Source organism: Nannospalax galili, unplaced genomic scaffold, assembly GCF_000622305.1.
Source record: "Nannospalax galili isolate Female #2095 unplaced genomic scaffold, S.galili_v1.0 scaffold144, whole genome shotgun sequence".
NCBI classification, from domain to species: Eukaryota; Metazoa; Chordata; class Mammalia; order Rodentia; family Spalacidae; genus Nannospalax; species Nannospalax galili.
In genome coordinates this window covers 1097716-1120181 of record NW_008353267.1, presented here as the reverse complement: position 1 = coordinate 1120181, position 22466 = coordinate 1097716, and the positions used below count along the sequence as shown (strand labels likewise).

At 41.9% G+C, this 22466-nt stretch overlaps 1 protein-coding gene across 1 annotated transcript in view; it reads left to right on the top strand.

The window, feature by feature from the left end:
- Positions 1-440: 440 nt before the first annotated feature.
- Positions 441-22466, top strand: part of Rhoj (ras homolog family member J) — a 111772-nt gene continuing 89746 nt past the window's right edge. Inside the window, exon 1 of the mRNA XM_029554760.1 lies at positions 441-1022. Within this exon, the coding sequence (XP_029410620.1) occupies positions 845-1022 (178 nt within the window). The 5' untranslated portion in view covers positions 441-844. The remainder of the gene's footprint in view (positions 1023-22466) is intronic.

Sequence of the window (22466 nt, the reverse complement as noted above, 5' to 3'; positions counted from 1 at the left end):
TTGCTTGAGTTTCTCATTTAAGTAAAGAAAAAAAAAAATCCGTCGGTTTTCAATTTACAGAGCTTTTAACTGGTGAGTCAGGGAAAGATGATGTCATGTGTTAGCCTGCAATCGCTGGTGCAGTTCTCTCCGTGGGCTCAAGCCATTCCTGTCCCCCTAATTTCCGTGGCAGACAGGACTCCCCAGGTTCCATCCTTTCGGCTACTTCCAAGCCAGCCGCAAGCCAGCAGCCTCGCTAGCAGGAGATGCAACAGGAAGTCTGACAACTTAAGTTTGCAGCGGGACCCCTAGTGTTTTCCCACTCCACGTCCTGGCCTGGTTCCCCAGAAGTACAAACACACGCACAGAGCTGCCATTGTGCCGCCTTCCCCAGCCCACTGCTCCTAATATGGAATGCAGCAGGAAACCCACGATTTCCTGACCCTCGGCAAGCCGGAGGAAGCGAGGGGGGAAACTCCATTTAAAGGCCCTCCTTTCCTCCATGTTAGCTGGGCAGGGGAAAACGGGAGGGAGTTAGCCAAACCCCACCGTGTCTCCAGCCAGGCTGGAGATGGGGAGGGCAGAGTGAGACTCTCACAGGCTGCTGAAATTTCTAGGCTGCCAGGAAGTCCCGTGAAGTCTGTGAAAAAGAGTTTCCTAACTCAAAGGAAAAGGGGAAAAGACCAGACCCCCTCTCATAACCCCCTTCCAAGTGTGCGCTACCTTTCTTTTCCAGTATGGGACGCATCAAGGCTTGGATAAGTCTGGGACCTGCCTGGGAGAGGCAACGGAGCCCAAGACAGGCAGCGTGAGCCCCAGCCTGGTGCCCTGGAAAGCAGCAGCAGCCACCGCTGGAGGGACCAAAATGAACTGCCGAGAGAGCAATGACAGCAGATGCGGCTGCGGCGGCAGCGAGGAGAACAAGATGCTCAAATGTGTGGTGGTCGGTGACGGTGCGGTGGGGAAGACCTGCCTGCTGATGAGCTACGCCAACGACGCCTTCCCCGAGGAGTATGTGCCCACTGTATTCGACCACTATGCAGGTAAGAAAAAGGGGGGACGAATTCTTTCCAGATGAACGGCGTGGGGGAGGGGAGCACGCCCCAAGTTCAGAGGGGCCTGGCTCAGCTGGAAAGTCAGAGCTGGGTGTGGGCCTGGCAGAAAGCAGGTAGCTCAGCCGGCGCTCAGACCGCACACAGCCAAGGCCTGTGCTGGGGTTGTGGGGGAGAACCTGTGCGTCAATTCGCATGGCAATACCTTACTCCTTCAAAGTAAGAGAGTCATCTGGGGAAACACCCCAAGCTGCCCTGCAGTTTTGGGTGCCAGAGACTTTCCTCAACATTTGCCTTAAGTTTCCTCAACTTTTCACTGAGATCATTTTTTAAGTGTAGGGTAGTTGCCCAACATTTCTTTGCTATTAAAAAAACATCGCTCTAGACACATGAAGTTCGAGAAAGAACTTTTCTTGTCACATTTGATCAATTTCAGAATGCCATTCATAAATGAAAATGTTGATTAGTAACTAAAACACTCATTTTTTTCTGGACTACTTGGGGCTTGAATATTCCACTTTCACTTTTCTAGAGTGGCAAATGGGGAGAAAAGTGATCCAAGCTTTTAAATATTAAGGGATCTGTATCTTCAACTAAAAGATTGATATGTTTTTAAAAGTAAAAATTCAAGTACAAATGAAATCATTTTAAAGTATTCCCTAAAAAGATAAAATTGAATGTAAACAGTTTTAAGTCATAACAGTTTAGATGCTGCAGTTACAACCTCATTCTGTCAGAGCCTTGCAGTTTTGGGGTATTTGAAAGTTTGTAGTTCTTGTCAGCATCATTGGATGTTTCCCATTTGGGCTATGACTTCTTTTAAGTTTCTCCTGTACAAATGCATGAGCTTCTTTAAGCTTTCGATAGCCTGGTTTTCTGAACACAGTGATGGGCATGCTGAGTTATCAGGGATTTGGGGTCTGCTGGGAGGAAAGTTTTTCCCTCTTAACTTGGGATCGGGATCAGCCAAAGGAAGCAGCCCACAGGAAACCAGCCTGGGTGTTTGCTCTGCGGCCATTGAGATCCTCCTCAGATGGGAAGTGGCTCCTTCTCCAGGATTAGACAACACCCTCCATCTTCCCTTCCTTTTATGTGTACATGGTTTTTGATAGTGTTACCCAGCAAAAAGGGAGATCCACTGTTCCTGAAAATATAGTGTGTAGTCCCAGGGAAGAGAATGGAACAAATATAAAATCTAAACAGACTTTCATCTTCTGGAAAAAAAAATTAATTATAAAATGCAGAGCATTATACCTTGAGAAAGTGATTCCTATTCTGGTCCCCAAAACATGTGGCAGAAGTTACTTAATCTACATCTTCCTTTTAGCAAGAAAGGAAAGCAGCTAGTACTTTATTTCAAGAATAAAGATTAAAGATGAAACTGAAAATCTACTAAAAGGAGAGGCTTCAAATGCCTGGGAAATTACATCTCCAAATATCCATTCTCAGGTGAACCAATTGCAGTCATGTTGGGAAGAAATTGTAAAACCATCTTTGAAACTAAAGTTAATTTATTAAGAAAAATTTATTAGAGATCAAGCCAGCTAGATTTCACTAGGATTTAATTGTTTTACATTTCACTTATATGCACTCACTGGTTTTTGAGAATCAAAATTTCTCAAAAAAGTTTTAATATTTTAGTTTCCAAGAGCTAAACTACATTATTTTATTTCCCAAGAAATCATAAGTCTCTATACATAGAGTGGCTCTTCACACACAGTAGGCCTTCCTGAACAGAGTGGCCTCGGTTTATATTGTGTACTCCTTTACATACATGATCGTCTCATGTGCCATCAGTGGGGATAAAAGAGAAAGGAACACAGGAGCCCCATCAACACTAGAGACTAGTGATATGGTCATTTTCATCCCAAAGACTCCAGCTTCTTTTGCCTCCAGCCACTTCCAGCATGCTCTGGCTGACCATCCATCTGTAGGTGGCCACCAGGGAATCAGCTCTAAAGTAACCAAATGCCCTTCTCCCCATATGGATCTAGTTTTCAGTTCCCTGGATCCTACTGACCCACTCTTAGGTGATAGCCTGCAATTCAACTTCTAAGTCTTTAGAAAAGTGAAGTTGAAGTGTAACCCTGTCTCTTGAGAACTGCTCACTAATAACTGTCCATCCAGGAAAGTGTATATGTCATAGTGAGGACAGTAGTGCAATGATGGCACATAATCCACTTCTGATACTGTCTCAGTCATTTATTCTGTGGCTCTGAGAACCTTCTCTATGCCTCAGTTCTGGAAAATGAAAAACAGAGACAATAAAGGCTTTGAGTTGTCTGTAAGAGCAATATGAATTCATACATGTGAAGCTCCTAGGACCACACATGCAATGGTTAGAAGTGGGGTCAGCTAGCATTATTGAGGTCCGTACAATTGCACACAATGATGAAAACTGAATTAAAATTTATTAAAAGAACTATAATAAGCCAGGCATGGTGGCACACACCTGTAATCCCAGCACTTGGGAGGCAGAGGTAGAAGCAGACAAATCTCTGTGAGTTCAAGTCCAGCCTGGTTGACATAACGAGTTCCAGGCCAGCTGGAGCTACAGGAAGACCCTGGCTCAAACAGACCAAAAAGGAAAAAAAAAAAAAGAACTATAACAAGGGAAATGCAATTCCAACAGTATGCTATAGAAGGTTACAGTGGGTTAGAGTATATTATCGTCCTTATAAAATAACTACCATGCTTATTGAGACTCAACAGCTATTCCACAATAGTAACAGAGCATTAAATAGAGAGGAGAAATACTAGTTTTACATAAGTGATGGCAGAAGAAAAGGAAAAACAGCCAACTAGGGGCCAGGGAGATGACTCAGTGGTTAAGAGCACCTGTTGCTCTTACAGAGGCTCTGAGTCTAGTCCCAGGCACCCATGTCAGACAGCTCACCTGTAGCTCCAGCTCCGGGAGGAGCCGATGCTTCCGGCTTCTGTGGCCACCAGCCCTCATATGCACTCAGGCACACACATACATACTTTAAATAATAAAAATCAGTATTTCTAATTGATTAATACTGTTGTATTAATCCTGATTTTATCCCTTCTTCCTAAATACCAGAATCTGGAAACACACCAACTCCACACAGCTTTCCTGGACTCCCTGAGGAAAGCTCCTTGGTCTGTGTCCAGTCCACCTCCAGAAATAAAATCCACATCTCTAGAGCACATCCCGCACTATGGTACGGTGATTTGTGAGCTTCCTCCTCCCCACTCCCATCGCTCACTGTGCATGAGCTGCTTAGAGGAAGGTCATTCCTTGCCACACCCAGTCCTCATCTTGCTCTGAGAGAACCCTTTATGATGCTTTACTCTCCTCACACGCCTTCTTAAAACACATTCTTCACCTGGTTTCCCCAGAGCCACCTTCTCCTGATTTCTGTTCCACTCACTAGCAACAACTCTCTCACCTCTTCTGCTGCCTCCCATGTCTTCTCCCAGGGGCTAAGTGGTAACATACCTCAGGGTTCGGCCTCAGTTCCTCAGAGTTCAGCCTCCGTTCTTTTCTCTATTTTTAGCCTCAGGACCTGGTTGTTGGTATTAGTCTCACAGCTTAAGACATCACTTATATACTGATAACTTCTGTGTTTATGTATGCCCCCCGCAAAGGCCCAGAGCACTTGTCTACCCAATAGCCCATTTGAATAGCTATCTAATGGGCATCTACAACCAAGGTTTTTATTCAGTTCCCCAGTAGCTCTTCCTCCACCCCCACCCCCACTCTTCTCAACATAATAAGATCATCACTGTTCTCTTCCACCCAGTGACAAGAACACTTTGATATTATCCATAACTTCTTTCTTCCTTTGACCCCATCCCTCTCCCTCTCCTTTCAAATCATCAGTTATTATCCTTTGCTCCTACAAATGAGTTCAGCATTCACAATGCGCTATAACCCAAACCTGACCACTTGCCACCACTGATTCTCCTATCCAAAGCACCCTCATCTCTCATCTACACCACTATAGAGACCTCCCAACTCCCTGCTTCCAACTCTGCCCCCTGCTGTGGGATCTCCACACAGCTGGCAGGGGACCATCCACAACCTCAGCTTCTCTAATCCCTTCCCTCAGCACCCTTCCTTTCTCACAGTGTATAAGATGCTCCTTAACTTTATCCCTGTGTCTCTCCCCTCATCTCCTAACACGCTCCTCTTCAGTATTCCTGGTAGAAACACAATAGCCATCTTGCTGTTAATACCTCAAGCACACCAAAGTTTCCTTAAAGACCTGCACTGGCTTTTAGCTTGGCCTGACATCCCCTACCCCAGATCTGCTGTAGTAGTGATGAACCACATGATTTAATGTATGTGGCTATGCATGTGCATATACGTGCACGCGCGCGCACACACACACACACACACACACACACACACACTCTGATCTCTTATTCTACTATATCATACTTCTCCATATTTAACGCTACATGAATGACACTGTATCTATTTTAAGTCCTTTGCTTCTACAAACAGAGCCTGCCATATATTGGTAGATAAGACACTGAGTGAATTCGTTCACATGCATTCATCCTCTTGATCTCTCCAGCATTTAAGTAGTTCCTAGTCCATCAAAACGGAAGGACAAGGCTGAGTTGCAGCTCTACAACAGAATGTCTGCCTCACATGTATGAGCTCTAGACTTGATCCCAAATACTAAAAAAAAAAAAAAAAAAAAAAAAAAAAAAAAAAAAAAGTCTCTGACATATGAATAAATTGCTGGTCTAGTAAATGTTTTTTAATGACCACATAAAAATTGGTTAGATACATTCTTTTAGCTATTTTTCACAGTTTAGATAAGCATTTTATCTCACTCTAACTATGATATAGCAACAATTGTCTTGACCTAAGTGGACAGTGTGGCATCTATTAAATAGTATCACTCCACAGTGTGTAAGTGGCATGGGTTTCCTTATTTGAAGTATTCAAAAGCTAAGCTAAACGTAGGGTGGTCCACTCAAATACTTATACTTCTTACATAGAGAGCATATTCCAGAATAAGCCAAGTTCTACTGAAGCTAAGACTGCAGCGCAGGGGCAGTGGGTGAAGGCAGAAAGGATACGTGGTGTTTGTTACAGAGATGTCTGAGAAAGACCCCTGGAGCCTGCTCCCTCTGCCTTTCCAGGGAGGTGTCTCTCAAAATGTCCTTACAGCCTTTGAGCATTGAGTTTACCATGTAGCAATCACAATTCTTTCCACTTCAGTTTTGTGACCAACTCCTTACTGATAAAATAGTCCCATCCATTAATGTTTCACATGACAGATGACATCAAAACAGGACTTCCTTTGAACTTGGTCAGGTTGTATACTGAGTTAGATCTTGTGCTTGTTTTGCATGGTAAGGTACTTGGATGTGTTAAAAAAAAAAAAAAAGCCAACTCCAGTTGAAATGTGTTGCGATGTACCTCTGAGTCACCATCTGCATTGTGCTCTATGTTGAAATGTGTCCTGACTAAGAATCTTTCTCCTAACACTCATCCCACCCAGGGCTCTCCATCAAAAGCCATTCCGTTTGGGAAGTCACTTTTAAGCCAATGTTTGCAAACCCAGGTGCCTGTGCAGGAAATCAACACAATTCACGGAAAAGAGGAAAATCCAGTTACTCTATCAGCTGAATGAGATATAAAAGGAAGTTGTTTTCACAAAGAGCTGAAAGTCAGTTCTAATTTTTTCCACCAAATTGAATGGCAGTCAGCCCAAGGTAGATTCTAGAGGCAGCCTTAACAGCTAAAATACCAGAGAGAAGAAACGTCCAGTCCACAGAGGTGAAAGGAATAGCAAAATAATAAACAAGAAATAAAAGCAAAGTTTCAGGCTTATGAAGAGTCAGAACAAGGGCTGGAGATGTAGCTCAGTGGTAGAGCACTTGTCTGTCATGTACAAGGCTCTAGGTTTGATCCCAGCACTATAAAACAAAGGCAGAAAAAAAAAACTTCTGACATAGTTTGACCATATAGAAAAATTTATTCAAGAGTGCCTCTTTTGATCTTTCCGAAGACACTTAAGGGTATTCTTTAAAAAAAAAAAAAAAAAAAAAGATGGGTTCCCTTCTTGTAAACCACACAAAACCCTAAAGCAGCCCCGTCCTAAAGCTCTAGAGACCCCACCAAGAGTCCCCTCATCAACAAAAACTCAGTAAAGCTGGAAGAGGTTCACTGTGAATAACAATAGATGTTCCTGCCGCTCAAGAAATGGCAAGGGTTTGAGAAATCCCTGTGCCAGGAAACTGGGCAAAGATCAAATGTATCTTTGATTCCATTCCAGCTTACTTACTTGTTCCCCAGGGAATCCTTCCTTCATAAGTTATGGGCCCACAAGTCCTTTTGCCAGTCATCCGCTGCCAGAATACTCCACCTGGGATGGGGACTAAATGAAGCCACTGCTAACGGCCACCTCAAGGCTGCACAGGGGCATTCATTCAGTCATTCAACAAAAGTGTATTGACTTCTCAGGCAGCATGCTAGGCCCTGCACATGCACTGGAAACCTGCCAGACATGGTCCCTGCTCTCAGAGGGTTAAGAACCCAGCTAGGAAGACTGACATGAACAAATTGCTACTGTTCTGTGTGGGTTATCAGGAGATCATAAAGGGCTGGTAAGCCACAAAGAAGGCAGTGAAAAGTACTTTGCAGAGGAGCACCAGAGAAGACACTTGAGATCAGACTGTTCAGCTCTTATTTATTTATTTATTTATTTATTTATTTATTATTTATTTAGTCTCTGTGTGTGTGTATGTGTGTGCATAATGGGTGCTTGTGCCATTGTGCATGTGAATCACCAGGTTCTTAACTCCAGATAAAAGTGAACAGATGACTGCAAAAGAGATGTCAAGAGCGAGCTGGTTAAACACAATCACACACAAATACCCAAAGCTGTCAATCTCTAATCCCCCAATATCCCTTTGGCAGACAGTGTGACATGTAGGTAATGCTTTCTTCCAGACTCTGATCTGCCTTCCTAAAGGCACAGCAACAGTAATCACATAGACTTGTCTTTCCACAGCCTAAAACTAAGACAGGATGGCCAGCTCCTTCAGAAGTTTCTGGAGTGGAAACTGCACTCAGAAAGCCAAAATGGACAGCAGAGATAGTAAACTATAATTTCTTTTCTTAGAAGCAAGAAAGAATAATGAGGGAGAAAGAAAAGCATGAATTTGTGATCAGTATAACTTAAGAAACACCTTCTCCAGGGTTCGAATCCGCATCTGCCATCCATAATGACTCTAAATATCAGCATTACCAGCAACACACCAAGGATGGCAACCAAGCCAGGCCTCAGTAGACAGGCCCCCTGTGAGCAGGCTTTTAGTCCTATACAACCTGACTCCCTTCACTGTACAGGTTAGGAAATGCTTAATGAATTTGACCACCTGACTACCCACTGAAGCTAGGCTTCAGGATGTCACTATTTCTGGGTATGGGTGCCCTATTCTACAAAGGCAAGATGAAGGTGGGCATAAAGCCCCTTAGGGAAGGCTGGGTACAAAATCAAGAGAACCTGGCTTGCCTGTTCATCTTGAGCACAAGAGCCACAAGGATCTGTGAAGGTATCATTTGCCTGCAAATTTACTTTCCCATAAACATGTCCATGACACCTTTTAGGTTAGTTAGCATAAACCATATTTTTTTCTGAGGATAACACAGTCAAGATAAATTCCACCATTAATTTAGTAGGAGCCAGCTTCAAGCTATGGAGTGGCCTGGCACTGCCCCTGCATACTTTGAAGTTCACCAACTTATTATCTGTACCCAAGTTTCATAAAACAGAGGAATATGGCCCATGTGCACCCTCTTAGCATTTTGTCTTGGTTCATAATACAGCTATGGGACTCAGTCCCAGGCACAGTGTTGATTTCATATATGACCATGAGTACCCCTCCAGGCAGTATGGTGGCATTAATAAAAAACTGAAATGGCACTGAGATATGTGTTCACAATAATAACCACCATATACTAATAATACCCTTGCTATGATTCAGGCATATTCAAAGTGTTTCCATATATTAATTCATTGCCTCCTTACAATAGTCCTGTGAGATGCTCTCATCTTCTGTTTTACTGATAATGGGACCTGGGCACAAAAATATTAAGCACTTTTCCCAAGTCAAATTGCTTATAATGGAGTGAGGGGAGAGCATAGAATGGTAAGCAGTATTCCAGTATTAGCAGTGGTAGAGATTTATGACATTAACCAAAAGTCTTGATTTCTTGATTGTGGAATTTGGAAAGCTCAGCTATTATTTTATGAACATGAACGTATTAGTCCAAGCTTGGAACATGTTTGGAAAAACCATACCCTCAAAAACTTACCAGGCTTCTGGTAAGTTCCTTGAACCAGTAAGCATATCAAGATCAAAGTATGCCTTCAATAGGCATATTTCTTAAATACATTTTATTTGTATGTTTGTTTTTGCTCTCAAATGAGCAATTGCTTCCTAGGGGCCATATGAAGCATCCAGTGTAGACAGGAGTGGGACATCTGGATCGTGTGACTCAGACAAGATTCTTATTTAGCAAAAGCTCCATGGGCATTTGTTGCTCAGATTATTTTTTTTAATTTTTTACTTCATGTATTTATTTATTTGGTGGGTACACACATGCATGTGGAGCTCAGAGTACAACTTTGGGAGTTGGTTCTTTCTACCATGAGGGTCCCACAAACAGAACTCAGGCTATGTGAGGCCTTGAGCTGCTGAGCCATCTCACTGGCACATCAGATTCTTTTTTTTTTAACTTTATCTTTTGTTTGTAGTATGCAGAAATAATGAATTTTCTTAACTCGAGAAGGTTACTAATATCTGTTTTCTATAAAGAAAATTGGGTCTCTCCCCCTCTCATGTGTGCGTGCGTGTGCGTACGTGCGTGCGTGTGCGTGCGTGTGTGTGTGTGTGTGTGCAGGTGTACATATGTGTGCCAGTGCGTGTGCACAATGTCATGGAAGCCAGAGGATAAACTTGGTTCTGTTCCTTAGGAGCAATCTACCTTGTTTTCAGACAGGGTCTTTCACTAGGACCTAGGACTCACTGATTAAACCAGCCTGGCTGGCAGTCAAGCTCCAAGGATCCTCTTGACTCTACCTCCTCAACACTAAATTACAAGTGCAAGTGGCCACCAGTCTTTTCACATTGATGCTGAGGATTCAACTCAGGTCTTCATGCTTGCACAGCTAGTACTTTACCAACTGTGCTGGACAGCTTTAGTTGTCAACTTGACACATGGGTTAGAGAGAACCTCAGTTGAGGAATTGTCTGCACTGGATTGGCCTGTGGCCATATCTGTGGGGCATTTTCTTGATTGCTGAGTGATCTAAGAGGGCCAACCCACTATGGGTGGTTCACTCCTGGGAAGGTGGTCCTGTATTGTATAGGAGAGTGGGTTGATCACAGGCCAGAAGAGCAAGCCAGTAGGCAGTGTACCTCCATGGTCTGTGCTCCAGGTCCCTGCCCTGAGTGCCTGCCTGGCTTCCCTTGATAATGGACTGTGAGTTGTAAGCCAAATAAACCCTTTCTTCCACAAGTTGCTTTTAGTCATGGTATTTATCACAGAACCAGAAAGCAAACTAGGACACCAACTGAATTATCTTCTATTCCTTGAGCTTTTCTTTTCCTACAATGTCTAGCTAACCATGTAAAGTAAAAATATAAACTAATATCCTGTCTTATCCCAATCCTTTCTATGAACTCTGTAGAAATGAACTTTTCCATCCTGGTTTCACAAGCAAGAGCCTTATAAAGTATTTTGCCATAATATAGCATAGGTCTTCAACTATCCAATCTGTTTTCTCACCATCTGCCACTAACAACTAAGCCAACAGCATACTTTACATGTTTGTAATGGTGACACTACACTAATATGTAAGCTAGGTCACTGCATCAAAAAAAGTCAACTATATAATGGGTCAAACTATTAAAATGTGTTTTCTTGGTCCTATAAGAGTCATGAGTGGGCATTGAGTTTGATGAGATCATCCTGATCCATATGGCCAGTCAAGGATTTCATTTAATTCGTCTTTGACTTTCCCGTCACATAAGGCTTCACAGTACCCTGAATCTAGAGATGGAAGATGAAAGGCCATGGAGGACTGAGAGCAGGTGACAATGGTGTGGGCCACAGCCACAAATCATGAGCCTCTCTCTTCTGTACACATCACTGGAGAGAATTTGGACTGTATTTCATACACAGTTGCAACTGAGGTCAGATATGTGTCTAAAGAAGGGACAAGCAGACTTTCATTGACACTTGGTAATCTTACCATAAAATTGAAATTGCTCATATCAAATGTAGTACCCATGTGTAAACAGTGTCAACTTCCCTAAGCGCCATATTTAACTAGCTAGATATTCAGCTACAAATGGCACATCTGTATTTCCAAAACTTGCCTGATCATAAGGAAAAAAATGTTTATTAAAAATGTAGGTTCCAGGCTAGGGAGATGGCTCAGTAGCTAAAGTACTCACTGAGCAAGCATAAGGACCTCAGTTTGGAACCACGGGACCTACATAAAGCTGGACACAGTGTGCATGTTGTAATCCCAGTGTTCCTACAATGAGATGGGAAGTGGAAACAGAATACTCAGAAGTTTGCAGGCGAGCTAGCCTGGTATACACAGCAGCAAACAAAGAGGCCCTATCTCAAAATAAGGTGGAAGGTGATATCAGACACCCAAGGTTGTCCTCTTGCCTCCACACAGACCCCTACACACTGCCTGCATTCCTCTTATACACATGCATAAGCATACACACACACATACACACACACACACACACACACACACAATTCTTCTAAAACATCTTAAATGCAGGTTCCTGGGTTCAGGCCAAAGGTGCTAAACTAGGAGAAAGAGCCACGAATGTGGATTTCAACAAGCATCACAGACATGTCTTGTTGGGCAGAATCTTTGAAATTCCTAAGCTGTACTTCAAAACCATTTGAATATCACAAATTCACAGAGTTCAAATAATATAGTTTATGTGTGTGCCTATGTGAATGCATGTGTGTAAGGCATATGCATGTGTGAGTGTGACTGTGTGCCTGTGCATGTGGAGGCCAGAGGTTGATGGCATAATCTTCCTCCATCATTATTCAGCTTATTTTTTCAGACACAGTTTCTCTCTATAACTAGAGCTCATCAACTGGGCTGGGCTGCCTGGTCAATGAGCTCCACTCAGAGCTGGGGTTGCAGGCATGTGCCACCATGCCTGCTTTTTATGTGGGTTCTGGGGATCCAAACTCAGGTCCTCAAGCTTGTCCAGCAGGTGCTTTACTGGTAACCATCTCCCTAGCCCCTCAAGCTAAGGTAATTTATCAGGTTCAATAAACCTTTCTTTATACTATGAAGGTGCCTATAAATCAAGCTAGAAGGAGCAATACTATAATCAACCATTGATTAATAAAAAAGCAATTTAAAAACAGATAGGCATATAAAATTTCCTGATTTTGGAGTTTCTACAGATTGTGTGAAATTCAAGAGGCCTTTACAGTCTCTCAAAGACAGCTAAAACATTACTAAATGATGCCCTCAAAAAAAAAAGTAAGATCTCTAAACACCAAGACTGAAACAGAGAAGTGGGGGAGAGGAAGGAAGGAGGGAGGGAGGGAGAGACAGAAAGACACAGACAGAGAGACAGAGAGAGGAGAGAGGAGAGAGATCCTGGAAGAAGAATACAGAAATATTGGGAGAGGGCTGGTGAAGGGAGGCAAAAACACCTTAGCGACTGAGTGCAGAGACTGGAGGGAGTTGGAACCAGGCTGACTTGGGCACCCTGTGTGCCAGCTGCTGAGAGAAAAGCCTGGCACTGGCACTTGGACACAGTATATAAAAATGTAAAACCATGGATTACTTTCCCTGAGGCAATGGCCCCTCAGACTAAATCAGCAACTGGACTGTGAGGTCTTTGGGGGAGTCGCCAAAGGGAGCTAGGAAACACCTAGTCCCATGGGAAGTAGCAAGGGAATCTAAAAACAGGAAAGCGCCTGGGATCTCCGTGTAGTTCGGGTGCAGCTCTCTCCTGGAAGGGATTATTGTTCTTCCATAGCCATCAGCCCTGTGATTATGAAATGAACAATAAACATCTGTTTCCCCTCTGTAAACCATTCTGTTCTGCTTCATGCTTTGACCTAATATTTGGGGAAAAGAGGGGGGGAAAGTGGAAAACCTCCATAGAACATTTTTCCTGAGTCCAAAAGCCTCCAATTGGGCTAGAATTTGCCTGAAAGAGAGAGCATGTAAATTCTGGGAGGGGTAGGAATTGCATTACTGGAGCTTAGCTTCCCGGACAGCTGTTGACAGGAACTGCTGTTGAGAGAACTGAGCCTTCCTCTGCAATCTCTCAGGCTTCCTTAACACAAATTGGTAGATCATGGCTCATCCTATGATCAGGGAACACTATGTGTTCCAAGCAGAAGGTTCTATTGTGGACAAAATGGCTATCATGGCTACAGTTTATTAAGTAATAATTTGATACTATTAGTAACAAAGTATTTCCTATGTGACAAGCCCTGTGTTACCTTTGCTGTCTTGTTTGACCTTGATATTATGTCTAAGTACTAGGTAACCTCATTTTGTGGGCAAGGAAATTAAAACTCAGGGAAGCCAGTCATCCAGCATCACATGGCTAGGAAGCAGCAGAGCTGAGATTCAAGTCTATCAGATCAAGTGTTACCAACTCAGTGAGGCCACACAATGGTTGGGAGCCATTTCAAAACCTCTTCATTTACTCTTTGAGTTTTTCATCTTACTTGTTTAATTGCTTATTGCTATTCCCCTCCTAAAATATATTCCTGCTGAAGGCTGTTCTTTCTATCCAGTTTGCTTTTGTGTGCCCAAAGCCTGAGAACGAACCAACACAGCAGCTACCCAGACAGGTTGAGTGGGTGAGTGAAAACCAAGAGTCTTGCTGTCTTAACCATTACACTGCACTGGACTTAGCACCTTGTGTGAACCAACAGGGTAATTTTCTATGTTGAAATTAATCAATCATCCTACACCCTAAGAGAATATATCCTCAATATAAAACACAAAAAGGAAGACCTTGTTTAAAAATTGGTTTTGCCCAACGTGGTGGTTCATGCCTTTAATCCCAGCACTTAGGAGGCAGCGGAAAGAAGATCTTTGTGAGATCAAGGCCAGCCTGGTTTATATAATAAGTTCCAAGCCAGCTGGGGCCACAGGAAGACCCTGTATCAAAAAGATCAAAGAAAAACAATTAGTTTTACAGAGGTTTTACAAAATACTGAAGGTTTTGTTCTGGTCAGATTTCAAACTTGAAAGTTCTGAGTGCATTAACCGGCCATGAAGTTATTTTCCTAACTGTATTAAGGATTTGTTTCATCTCTATTTTTCTGATACTGTATCTTTAGAGGCCGAAAGAGAACTCAGTTCGTTAAAGAATGTGGCATGTAACTTTTTCGAACAGTGAGGTTAATTAAGAGGAAAAATAGCAAGTAAACGCTATAATATATACCATGGACAATCCTTCTAAGAATTATGAGTGACATTTATAAAATGCAGCTATTCATTTGGTAGAAAGTATAGCAATTTTCAGCTGGTGTACTTGCAAGATTTGCAATGGATACAGTCATCTACACTAATAATGGAGCACTTCACACTTGTCAAAGCAAGAGTTATAGGAGAAAAGAGACTCTCAGTCCTCAGGACTCCTTCCGTCTGCTAGCTTACACTAAGAGCCCTAAATGCTTCTTTCCTCAGGTAAAATGAATTCCATATGACGTTTCTAATAGTTCAAGCTGGTAAATTAGAGCCCTAAGAATTTTCAATAGTAACCATGTTTTTAACCACTTTTCAAAAGAGACAGAGTGGATGCCAATTCATGAGTGTCAGTGTTAGGCATCAATTTTGTTTCAGAGGTCCTGACTTCACATACTTATTCCTTAATAACGCTTCATGAGGGGTTCTTTCTTCTCAATAAGCCAAATCTCTAAGGCTACAGATCAGAATTGTTTCCTCTCCCTCAAGTTCAGTAATGATAGAGAAAATTCTCATTAACACCCTCAGAATGATGGCTCTCCATGTATCTGAAGAACAAGAAATTTCATCCTGGTTATCATCAAATCCTTCAGCCAGCTTCTTCCAGCCCCCTTCATATTTGACCTATTATCCCCCCCACATACACACATTTGTTAATGGGAAATGTCTCATGAATTCATTTCAAGTGATCACAACAATTTTCACTTCAAACCTACAGCCAGCACATAAAAGCACACATAATTTTGCAATTTTTTTTTTTTTTTTTTTTTTTGGCAGGGCAGGGGCAAGAATGAGTATCTTGTCAACGTGGTAAGGTACTGTCCTAAGCAGGATGTATAGCGCAGACTACGTACTCTTCCACGTCACATCTGTCATTTGCTTTTATCACTTCTATTCAAATTCATTAGTCAACCTGACTAAATGCACAGAGACGAAGCATCAACAGGAAAGTATTGTATTTCTCTCCCAACATTTTAAAAGCTTTCTATCAAGTGATCCCCAGGTTTATCTACATTACGAGATCATGATAAGTACATACTCCATCAGGATTCGCTAGGTTGGTACTACAGGAGACAGCCTGGTTGCTGTAGGTACCACTGAGCACCATGTCTCAATACAGATCACTGTCATTTTAATTGATACTCTGATCTTACTAGGATTTAGTGTATAGTATATACACTGTGTACTTCGAGTGTCAATTTAACAGGATCTAGAACCATCTAGGAGATGTGCCTCTGAGCATGCTTGTTAAGGATTATCTTGATTAGGGTAACTGAAGTAGGAAGATTATGGGTAGTACCATTCCACGGGCTGGGTTCCTGGACTGAATGGGAAAATGAGCTGAGCACTAGCATTCCTCACTCTTTGCTTCCTAATTGTGGCTGTAATGTGGCCAGCCACCTCAAGCTCCTGCCACCATGATGTGCCCACCTTGATGGACTGGACCCTAGAACTGTGAGCCAAAATAAACCCCTTCTCCCTTAAATTACTTTTGTCAGGGTATTTTATCAGCAACAGGAAAGGTAACTAAGGCATATACTAATATATGCTATTGGTAATCGCAAATCAGCCTGAGTTACTCTCACACTTCATATATCTCCTACCCTTTAATACCCTTAAAATCTTTTTAAAGGTCATACACATTAGCTAAACATCTTACTCAGCAACTTCACCACTTATGGAAAACAGAATTCCAGACTCACAAGGACCATTCTGTACCAAGGTAATCTAGAACACAGTGAGATTTTCTGGACTCAACAAGAATATGAACAAAGTCTGTCAATGTCACAATATTGAAAGACTATGAATTATTTTGGACCCTACTACATGATCAACTAACTTTAGGTGAAGTAATATATGTAGTAAAAGAAATCACCTCATATTGGGTTCATTTATATATGCGGGTCCTTGAGTGATTCTAAAATGACAATAGATGTGCAAGTGTCAGCACTTATAATAATGAAGAAAGAATAGAAGGAGGTTGGGGACACAGTTAAATAAATACATAGCTCTTAATGCAGCCATACAATTGGAAAAACATATTTTATTTGCCTTCCACGTCACAAGAAACTGAAAAACCCACCAGCGTTTACCTTCAGGATGTCATCACTGCCTCCATTTTCCCATCTTTTGACCATCTCATGAGCACTTTAGAAGCCTGTTTCCTGCTGATGCTTGGCTCCACTTTGAAGGCCCATGTCTGGGTACTCCCACAAGCCCTGTGAGCAGCTCAGAGCCAAGAGGAGCATGAAATACCGCACTCTGAGGGAAGGCAGGATCTACCCACAGAATTATCCATGTGCCCAGAAACGATGCTAACATCAACACTAAAGATGCTACTGTTTTTCTTTTTCTTTGCAAATGGTCACCAGCAGTCTTTACACAAAGCATCTGATAATAATGACTCTGAGGATTTAATTTCTATTGTTTTTCTCCTCTTGGTTCTTTGTGGGTTTTCTTTGTTGTTGCTGCTGCTGCTTTGTTTTGTTTTGAGACTGGGTCTTGTTTTATAGCTATGAATGACCTCAAACAATTCTCCTGACTGGGGTGCCGGAGTGCTAGGATTACTAACATGCACTAATATGCCCTCTTTGTGTGTGATATGTCGGGGGGGGAGAGATTGTCTGTTAAGGCACGTTGGTCTTGAACTCCTGATCCTCCTGCCTCAGTTTATGGAGTGCTAGGATTAGGATTGCAGGTGCACATACTACACCTGATTTCCTCATAGTTCAGAAAGCCAAAAATCTGCTGTGAAAATCTATATTTGTTCTCATTCAGTATTTTAACTGTTCTTATTCAGTCTGACTCAGTCTTTTAGAGGGGAGTTCTTCTACTCCTTCAAAGAAGGTTTCTGAACTTTCTTTGATGTATACATGAAGAGTTTTCCTCCCCCTCTGAAATGCCTCTACCTGGTGAGTTCCACATAAAGGAGAATTTACATCTTCTAAGGGAAATATATATATACTTCAAATATATATTTTGAAGAGCAGTTCCTGATAAGCCAAATTTCATGTTAATACTATTTAAATTCTATCCTTTATCAAGGAAAAAGGGACTCAAGAAATATTTTAATAGTTCATATGAGAGTAGTCATAATTCTGTCACAGAACCTACACTATGATATGAGGAGAATGAGGAAGGAGCATATTTCTTTTTTATAATTTGACTCTATCCTGGAGCAATGTGTATCAAACCTATGGAAAGAGAAAATTAAGTAAAATTATTCAAGGGCACTTTTTCCAGCCTCAAACCCATGACATTTTCCCCACTAAATTTTTTTAAGTCTCAGCATGGTGGCTCATGCCTATAACCCCAAACTGGGAGGCAGAGATAGGAGGACCATTCAAGGCCAGCCTGGGCTGCATAGTGAGACCCATGCTCAGAAAAAAAAAAAAAAAAAAAAAAACAGGCTAGAAAGATTGCTCAGTAGTTAAGAGCACTGGCGCTTACAGAAGACCTGGGTTTGATTCCCGGCACCCACATGGTAGCTAACAACATTCATAACTGCAGTTCCAGAGGAATCTGACGCTCTCTTCTGACCTCTGTGGGCATTGTACAATATGGGTGCACTTACATGCTTGCAGGCAATAGACTCATACACATAAAATAAAATTAAAAAGTTAAACAAATAAATAAAAATTGAAAAAACAACAAAAATCCACTTAGGATCCTTGTTCTGGTGTGTACCACCTTCCTCCTCTGTTGCTCCCCAACTTCTGTTCCTGTCTTGTTTTAATATCAAATCTCAGAAGCAGCAAGATTCTTTGTATCTTACGGAGAAAGAAGTATAGGAAGTTCTTGTCCCTGGAACCCCCAGTTGGAAGACTCCACCTTCCTGCCCAAGGGGAGTACTTCAGAAAGCAGAATCTGCCTAGAGCCCTGAGTAGGATTAGGAATTAAAGGTGAGAGAGCCAGATATTCTCAGAAAACATCCAAGAGTTTCTTGAAACATAAGAGATTGCCATTTCAACTTCCAAAACTCCTTCCTCCTTCATACATAGTATCATTCAATGGCTAAAAATGCAGAAATTCAAAAGGCAAGACTAGAACTTATTCCTAAACAGTATCTAAATATCTACACTGATGTGCTTGGCAGCAAGATACACCAGGCCACCAGGCCTTCCTACCTTCCCCTTCTCTGTTGTCTCTCAGCAGCATGGTGCCCACTGGCTTCATTCCCTGTCAGGCCATTCGCAAGGCTCTTTCCCTTGTCACACATGAGCTTGTCGTTGACAGTTGGTGATAAATGTTGATTGTATTTCTGACACCAGAAGAGTGGTGATAAAGAATATAGCACCTTTTCTATTGTTGGGAATATAACTGATGTCCTGTGATGAGAACTGTGTTACACAGCTCTTATAGACATGCCCAAAGAGGTCATCTTAAACTCCAAAATGATGGTGCCAAGTGTACCCACAGTCCTGGCTATGCAGGAGATGGAGGCAGGAGAATGGCTTAAGCTCATGAGTTGGAAACCAGCCTGGACAACATAGCTCAAAAAAAAAAAAAAAGCTTTCATATAAAATGAGAGATTGAAGGGATTGGCAGGTTCAGAAACGACATTGGGGGACAAGCATGGTGACACATGCCTTTAATCCCAGCGCTTGGGAGGCAGGTAGGCTGATCTCTGTAAGATAGAGGCCAGCCTGGTCTACATAGCAAGTTTTAGGCCAGCTGAGGCTACAGGGAGATCGTGTATTTAAAAAAAAATTTACATGAGTATATGATTTATAAATTGGTGGTGCAGCTCCCTTCCAAGCATCTGAGATGACACTGATGTGAGTGAACTCTCTTCAGAATGAGAGCAGCTTGCTCTTGTGTTGATTCTGAGTCTCAAGAGAACAAAGGCAGAAAAATGCAGCTCTAACCAAAAGCTTCTGTTCCTTTGCCCTCCTGACACTATTTAGAGAATGCAAAGGAAGAAAGAAAAAGGAAAGAAGGGACTGAACAGGCCCTCTCTCGGCTCCCCTAGCAGTACTGGCTGACAAGTGACAAGAATGAGTCAAAGTTCAGGGCTCAAGGATATTCAGTTCACCTTAGATTTGTTTCTCCAGTGTCACAGGTACAAGCCATCTGTGCTAGTCCACTCTGGAGGTATCTCCTCTAGGCTTCATGAACTCCAGTGAGAAGCAGGAAATTAAGGTCAGCTGTCTGGACTATTGGTTCCGGCAGAACCTATTGGTCTAGGAAAGTGATCCAGTTAACCCATCATCAATAGGGCCCCACTCATCATCACTTCACTGAACCTCCACCATTGGCAGGTGGCTCTTCTTCAGTGTTGTAGACTTTTTTCTCTCATCTCCATTCAGCCTGTGCATATAAATGTGACTTGTTTACAAATTATCCTACTCTTAGCCGGGTGTGGTGGGGCATACCTTTAATCCCAACACTTGGGAGGCAGAGGCAGGTGATCTCTGTGTGTTCGAGGCCAGCCTGGTCTACATAGCGAATTCCAGGCCAGCTGGGGCTACAGGGAGACTCTGTCTCAAAAAGACAAAAAAGAAAATTATCCTACTCTTCCATCATCTCAAATGATCTATAAAGATACATGGGGGAAAGGAAGTTGAGCATTCACACACACACACACACACACACACACACACACACACACACAAATCCAATATTCCCTGTATCAGTCTTTTCCTTACATGGAGATTACTGCCTACAAAGCTTCATGGAAATGTTATAAAATATTCATACTGATTAATTTAAACTATCTCACTAACTCATTTGTATTCAGTATGGATATCCCAAACCTGAACTTTTGGAAGACCAAAGTAAATGCATTTCAGCTCACTGTTGTTCCTTATTGAGTGTGTTTATGTATAAGAGACAGATGAGCAATGAACCAGAGACACACAGGAAGAGAAAGGAAGAGACAGGAAGAGAAAGGGATATACACACAAAGGGGCTACAGCTATCTTGGTGGAACAATTAAATATATTAATATATTCTTCAAACATTTCCCTCCAGTATCCCTGAACACACTGTTTTTCCAGATTAGGGTTGACCCTCATTCTTAAAAGATGACTTTGATATGTTTAATTTCTTAAGAAAAGATATTACTCATGAAAGCTTTTCAAAAGCTTTTGTAGTCCTTTCTCATAGTTCAATTTCACTCAACCCTGAAAGGCTCTAAAAATATTTTGTTGAGCTTATTTATTACCACAACTTTCTCAATTTTGCATTGAAATCGGGTACCTAGGAAATTGCCTGTCTCCCTTGACAATGCAGCCCCACAAGAATCCCGACAACTCATCTGTGTTAGCCAAGCACCCCTAAGAAATCACAAATTATATAATGTGCATGAAAGCGTTTTGTGTGCTAGAAAGCATTGTAGAATGTTATTGTTTCTTAGTAACAATAAATCACTTTATTAAATGTGCCAGAAGTGTGGAATAACAAAATGTGTAATTAGCCATAAGCCATGGCAAAATCATAAAACTAAAGGCATCCTCTTTCCCTAGCACCATATCTCTAAGAAGGTAGCTAATCTTATTTGTTCTTTCACATATGCATAAGCAATATGGGTTCAGACCAGAAGGTCTCTGCTTCACAAGCCACAGCTCATACACATGATCTCTTGTTCCTTTTGTGGGTAGAAAAGGCTCAGAGCTGTTGGCATTATCTCAGGAGCAGTCAGGTTGCGGGGGGGTATCTCCATAGCAAATATCAGCCAGTCTCAGTACCAATAATCGTTTGTAATAAGGCATGTAAATCCATTTTTATGATCTCCCAAAGACTCACAATAAGAACATTTGGATATTAAAACACTCTATTCTAAAGACATAATTGTAATTGTGCTGTTTACTGTTGATACTATCCCTCAAGTATTTTATTGCCTAGTGACAGATCTTGGGCTAGGTTTGTAGCTTAGTGGCACAGTGCTTCTCTACTATGTGCAGAGTTCTGAGTCTGAGCCTCAGCACCCCAGAAAAAGTGGGGGGGGACAAAAGAATCTAGGCTTACTTTATAACCAATCACAGAGAAGTTAATAGAGCAGTCCCTGCTTACCTATAAAGGATTCATTCCAAGACTTTCTGGATGCCTAAACCCATAGAGAGTATCAAACCTATTAATGCTATGGGTTTTTTTACAAGTACTTATCTATGATAAAGTTTAATTTATAAACTAGGTGCAGTGAAAGAGTAACAATAGAACAATTATAACAATATACTGCAATTAAAGTTTTGTACTTTCGGTCTGTCCACATTCCTATCTCTAAGTACCTTATCACATCATCATCCTGGTGACGAAACAAGTACCTATGCAATGATGCAATAAAGTGAATGCCATAAACATATGTCATAGGCTACAACTTAAGGGTTACTTCAAAAAAATACCTTGAAATATCAAGAGAATCAATGTATACTGAGATGACTAGTAAGAAATTAATGAGAAGGTAGACATACAGCATGGGCACATTTTCCCTGAGGATTGACCACAAGCATTTACAAAACTGTGATGGTGTTCAGAGGCTAATGAATATGGCTGGGGGTTAGTGTGGAGATCCCACAATGAGACTGGGGGATAACAATGAACACTGACTTCAGAAGCCAGAGGTTGAACGAGCCATTGGTGGCACACAGCTGTAATCCCTGCACTTTCAGGGCAGAGGCAGGAAGATCATGAGTTTGAGGCTAACCTGGAGCACATAGTGAATTCCAGATCTGTCTGGCCACAGAATGAGACCCAGTCTCAAAAGGCAAAGCAAAAGAAGATACAGAGAGAGGGAGAAAGATGTACAGATATAGAAGATGTAGATAGCTATAAATATGCCTTTTTGGGGTGATGGACACATGGTAAGGAAAAGAACTACATCCCATGAATATAAAGGGTAATCATAAAGAGATTAATCTCTTATAGAGGACCCGGGTTCGATTCCCAGTCCCCACATGGTGGCTACAAACCGTCCTTAACTCCAGTTCCAGGGGAATCCAAAGCCCTCTTC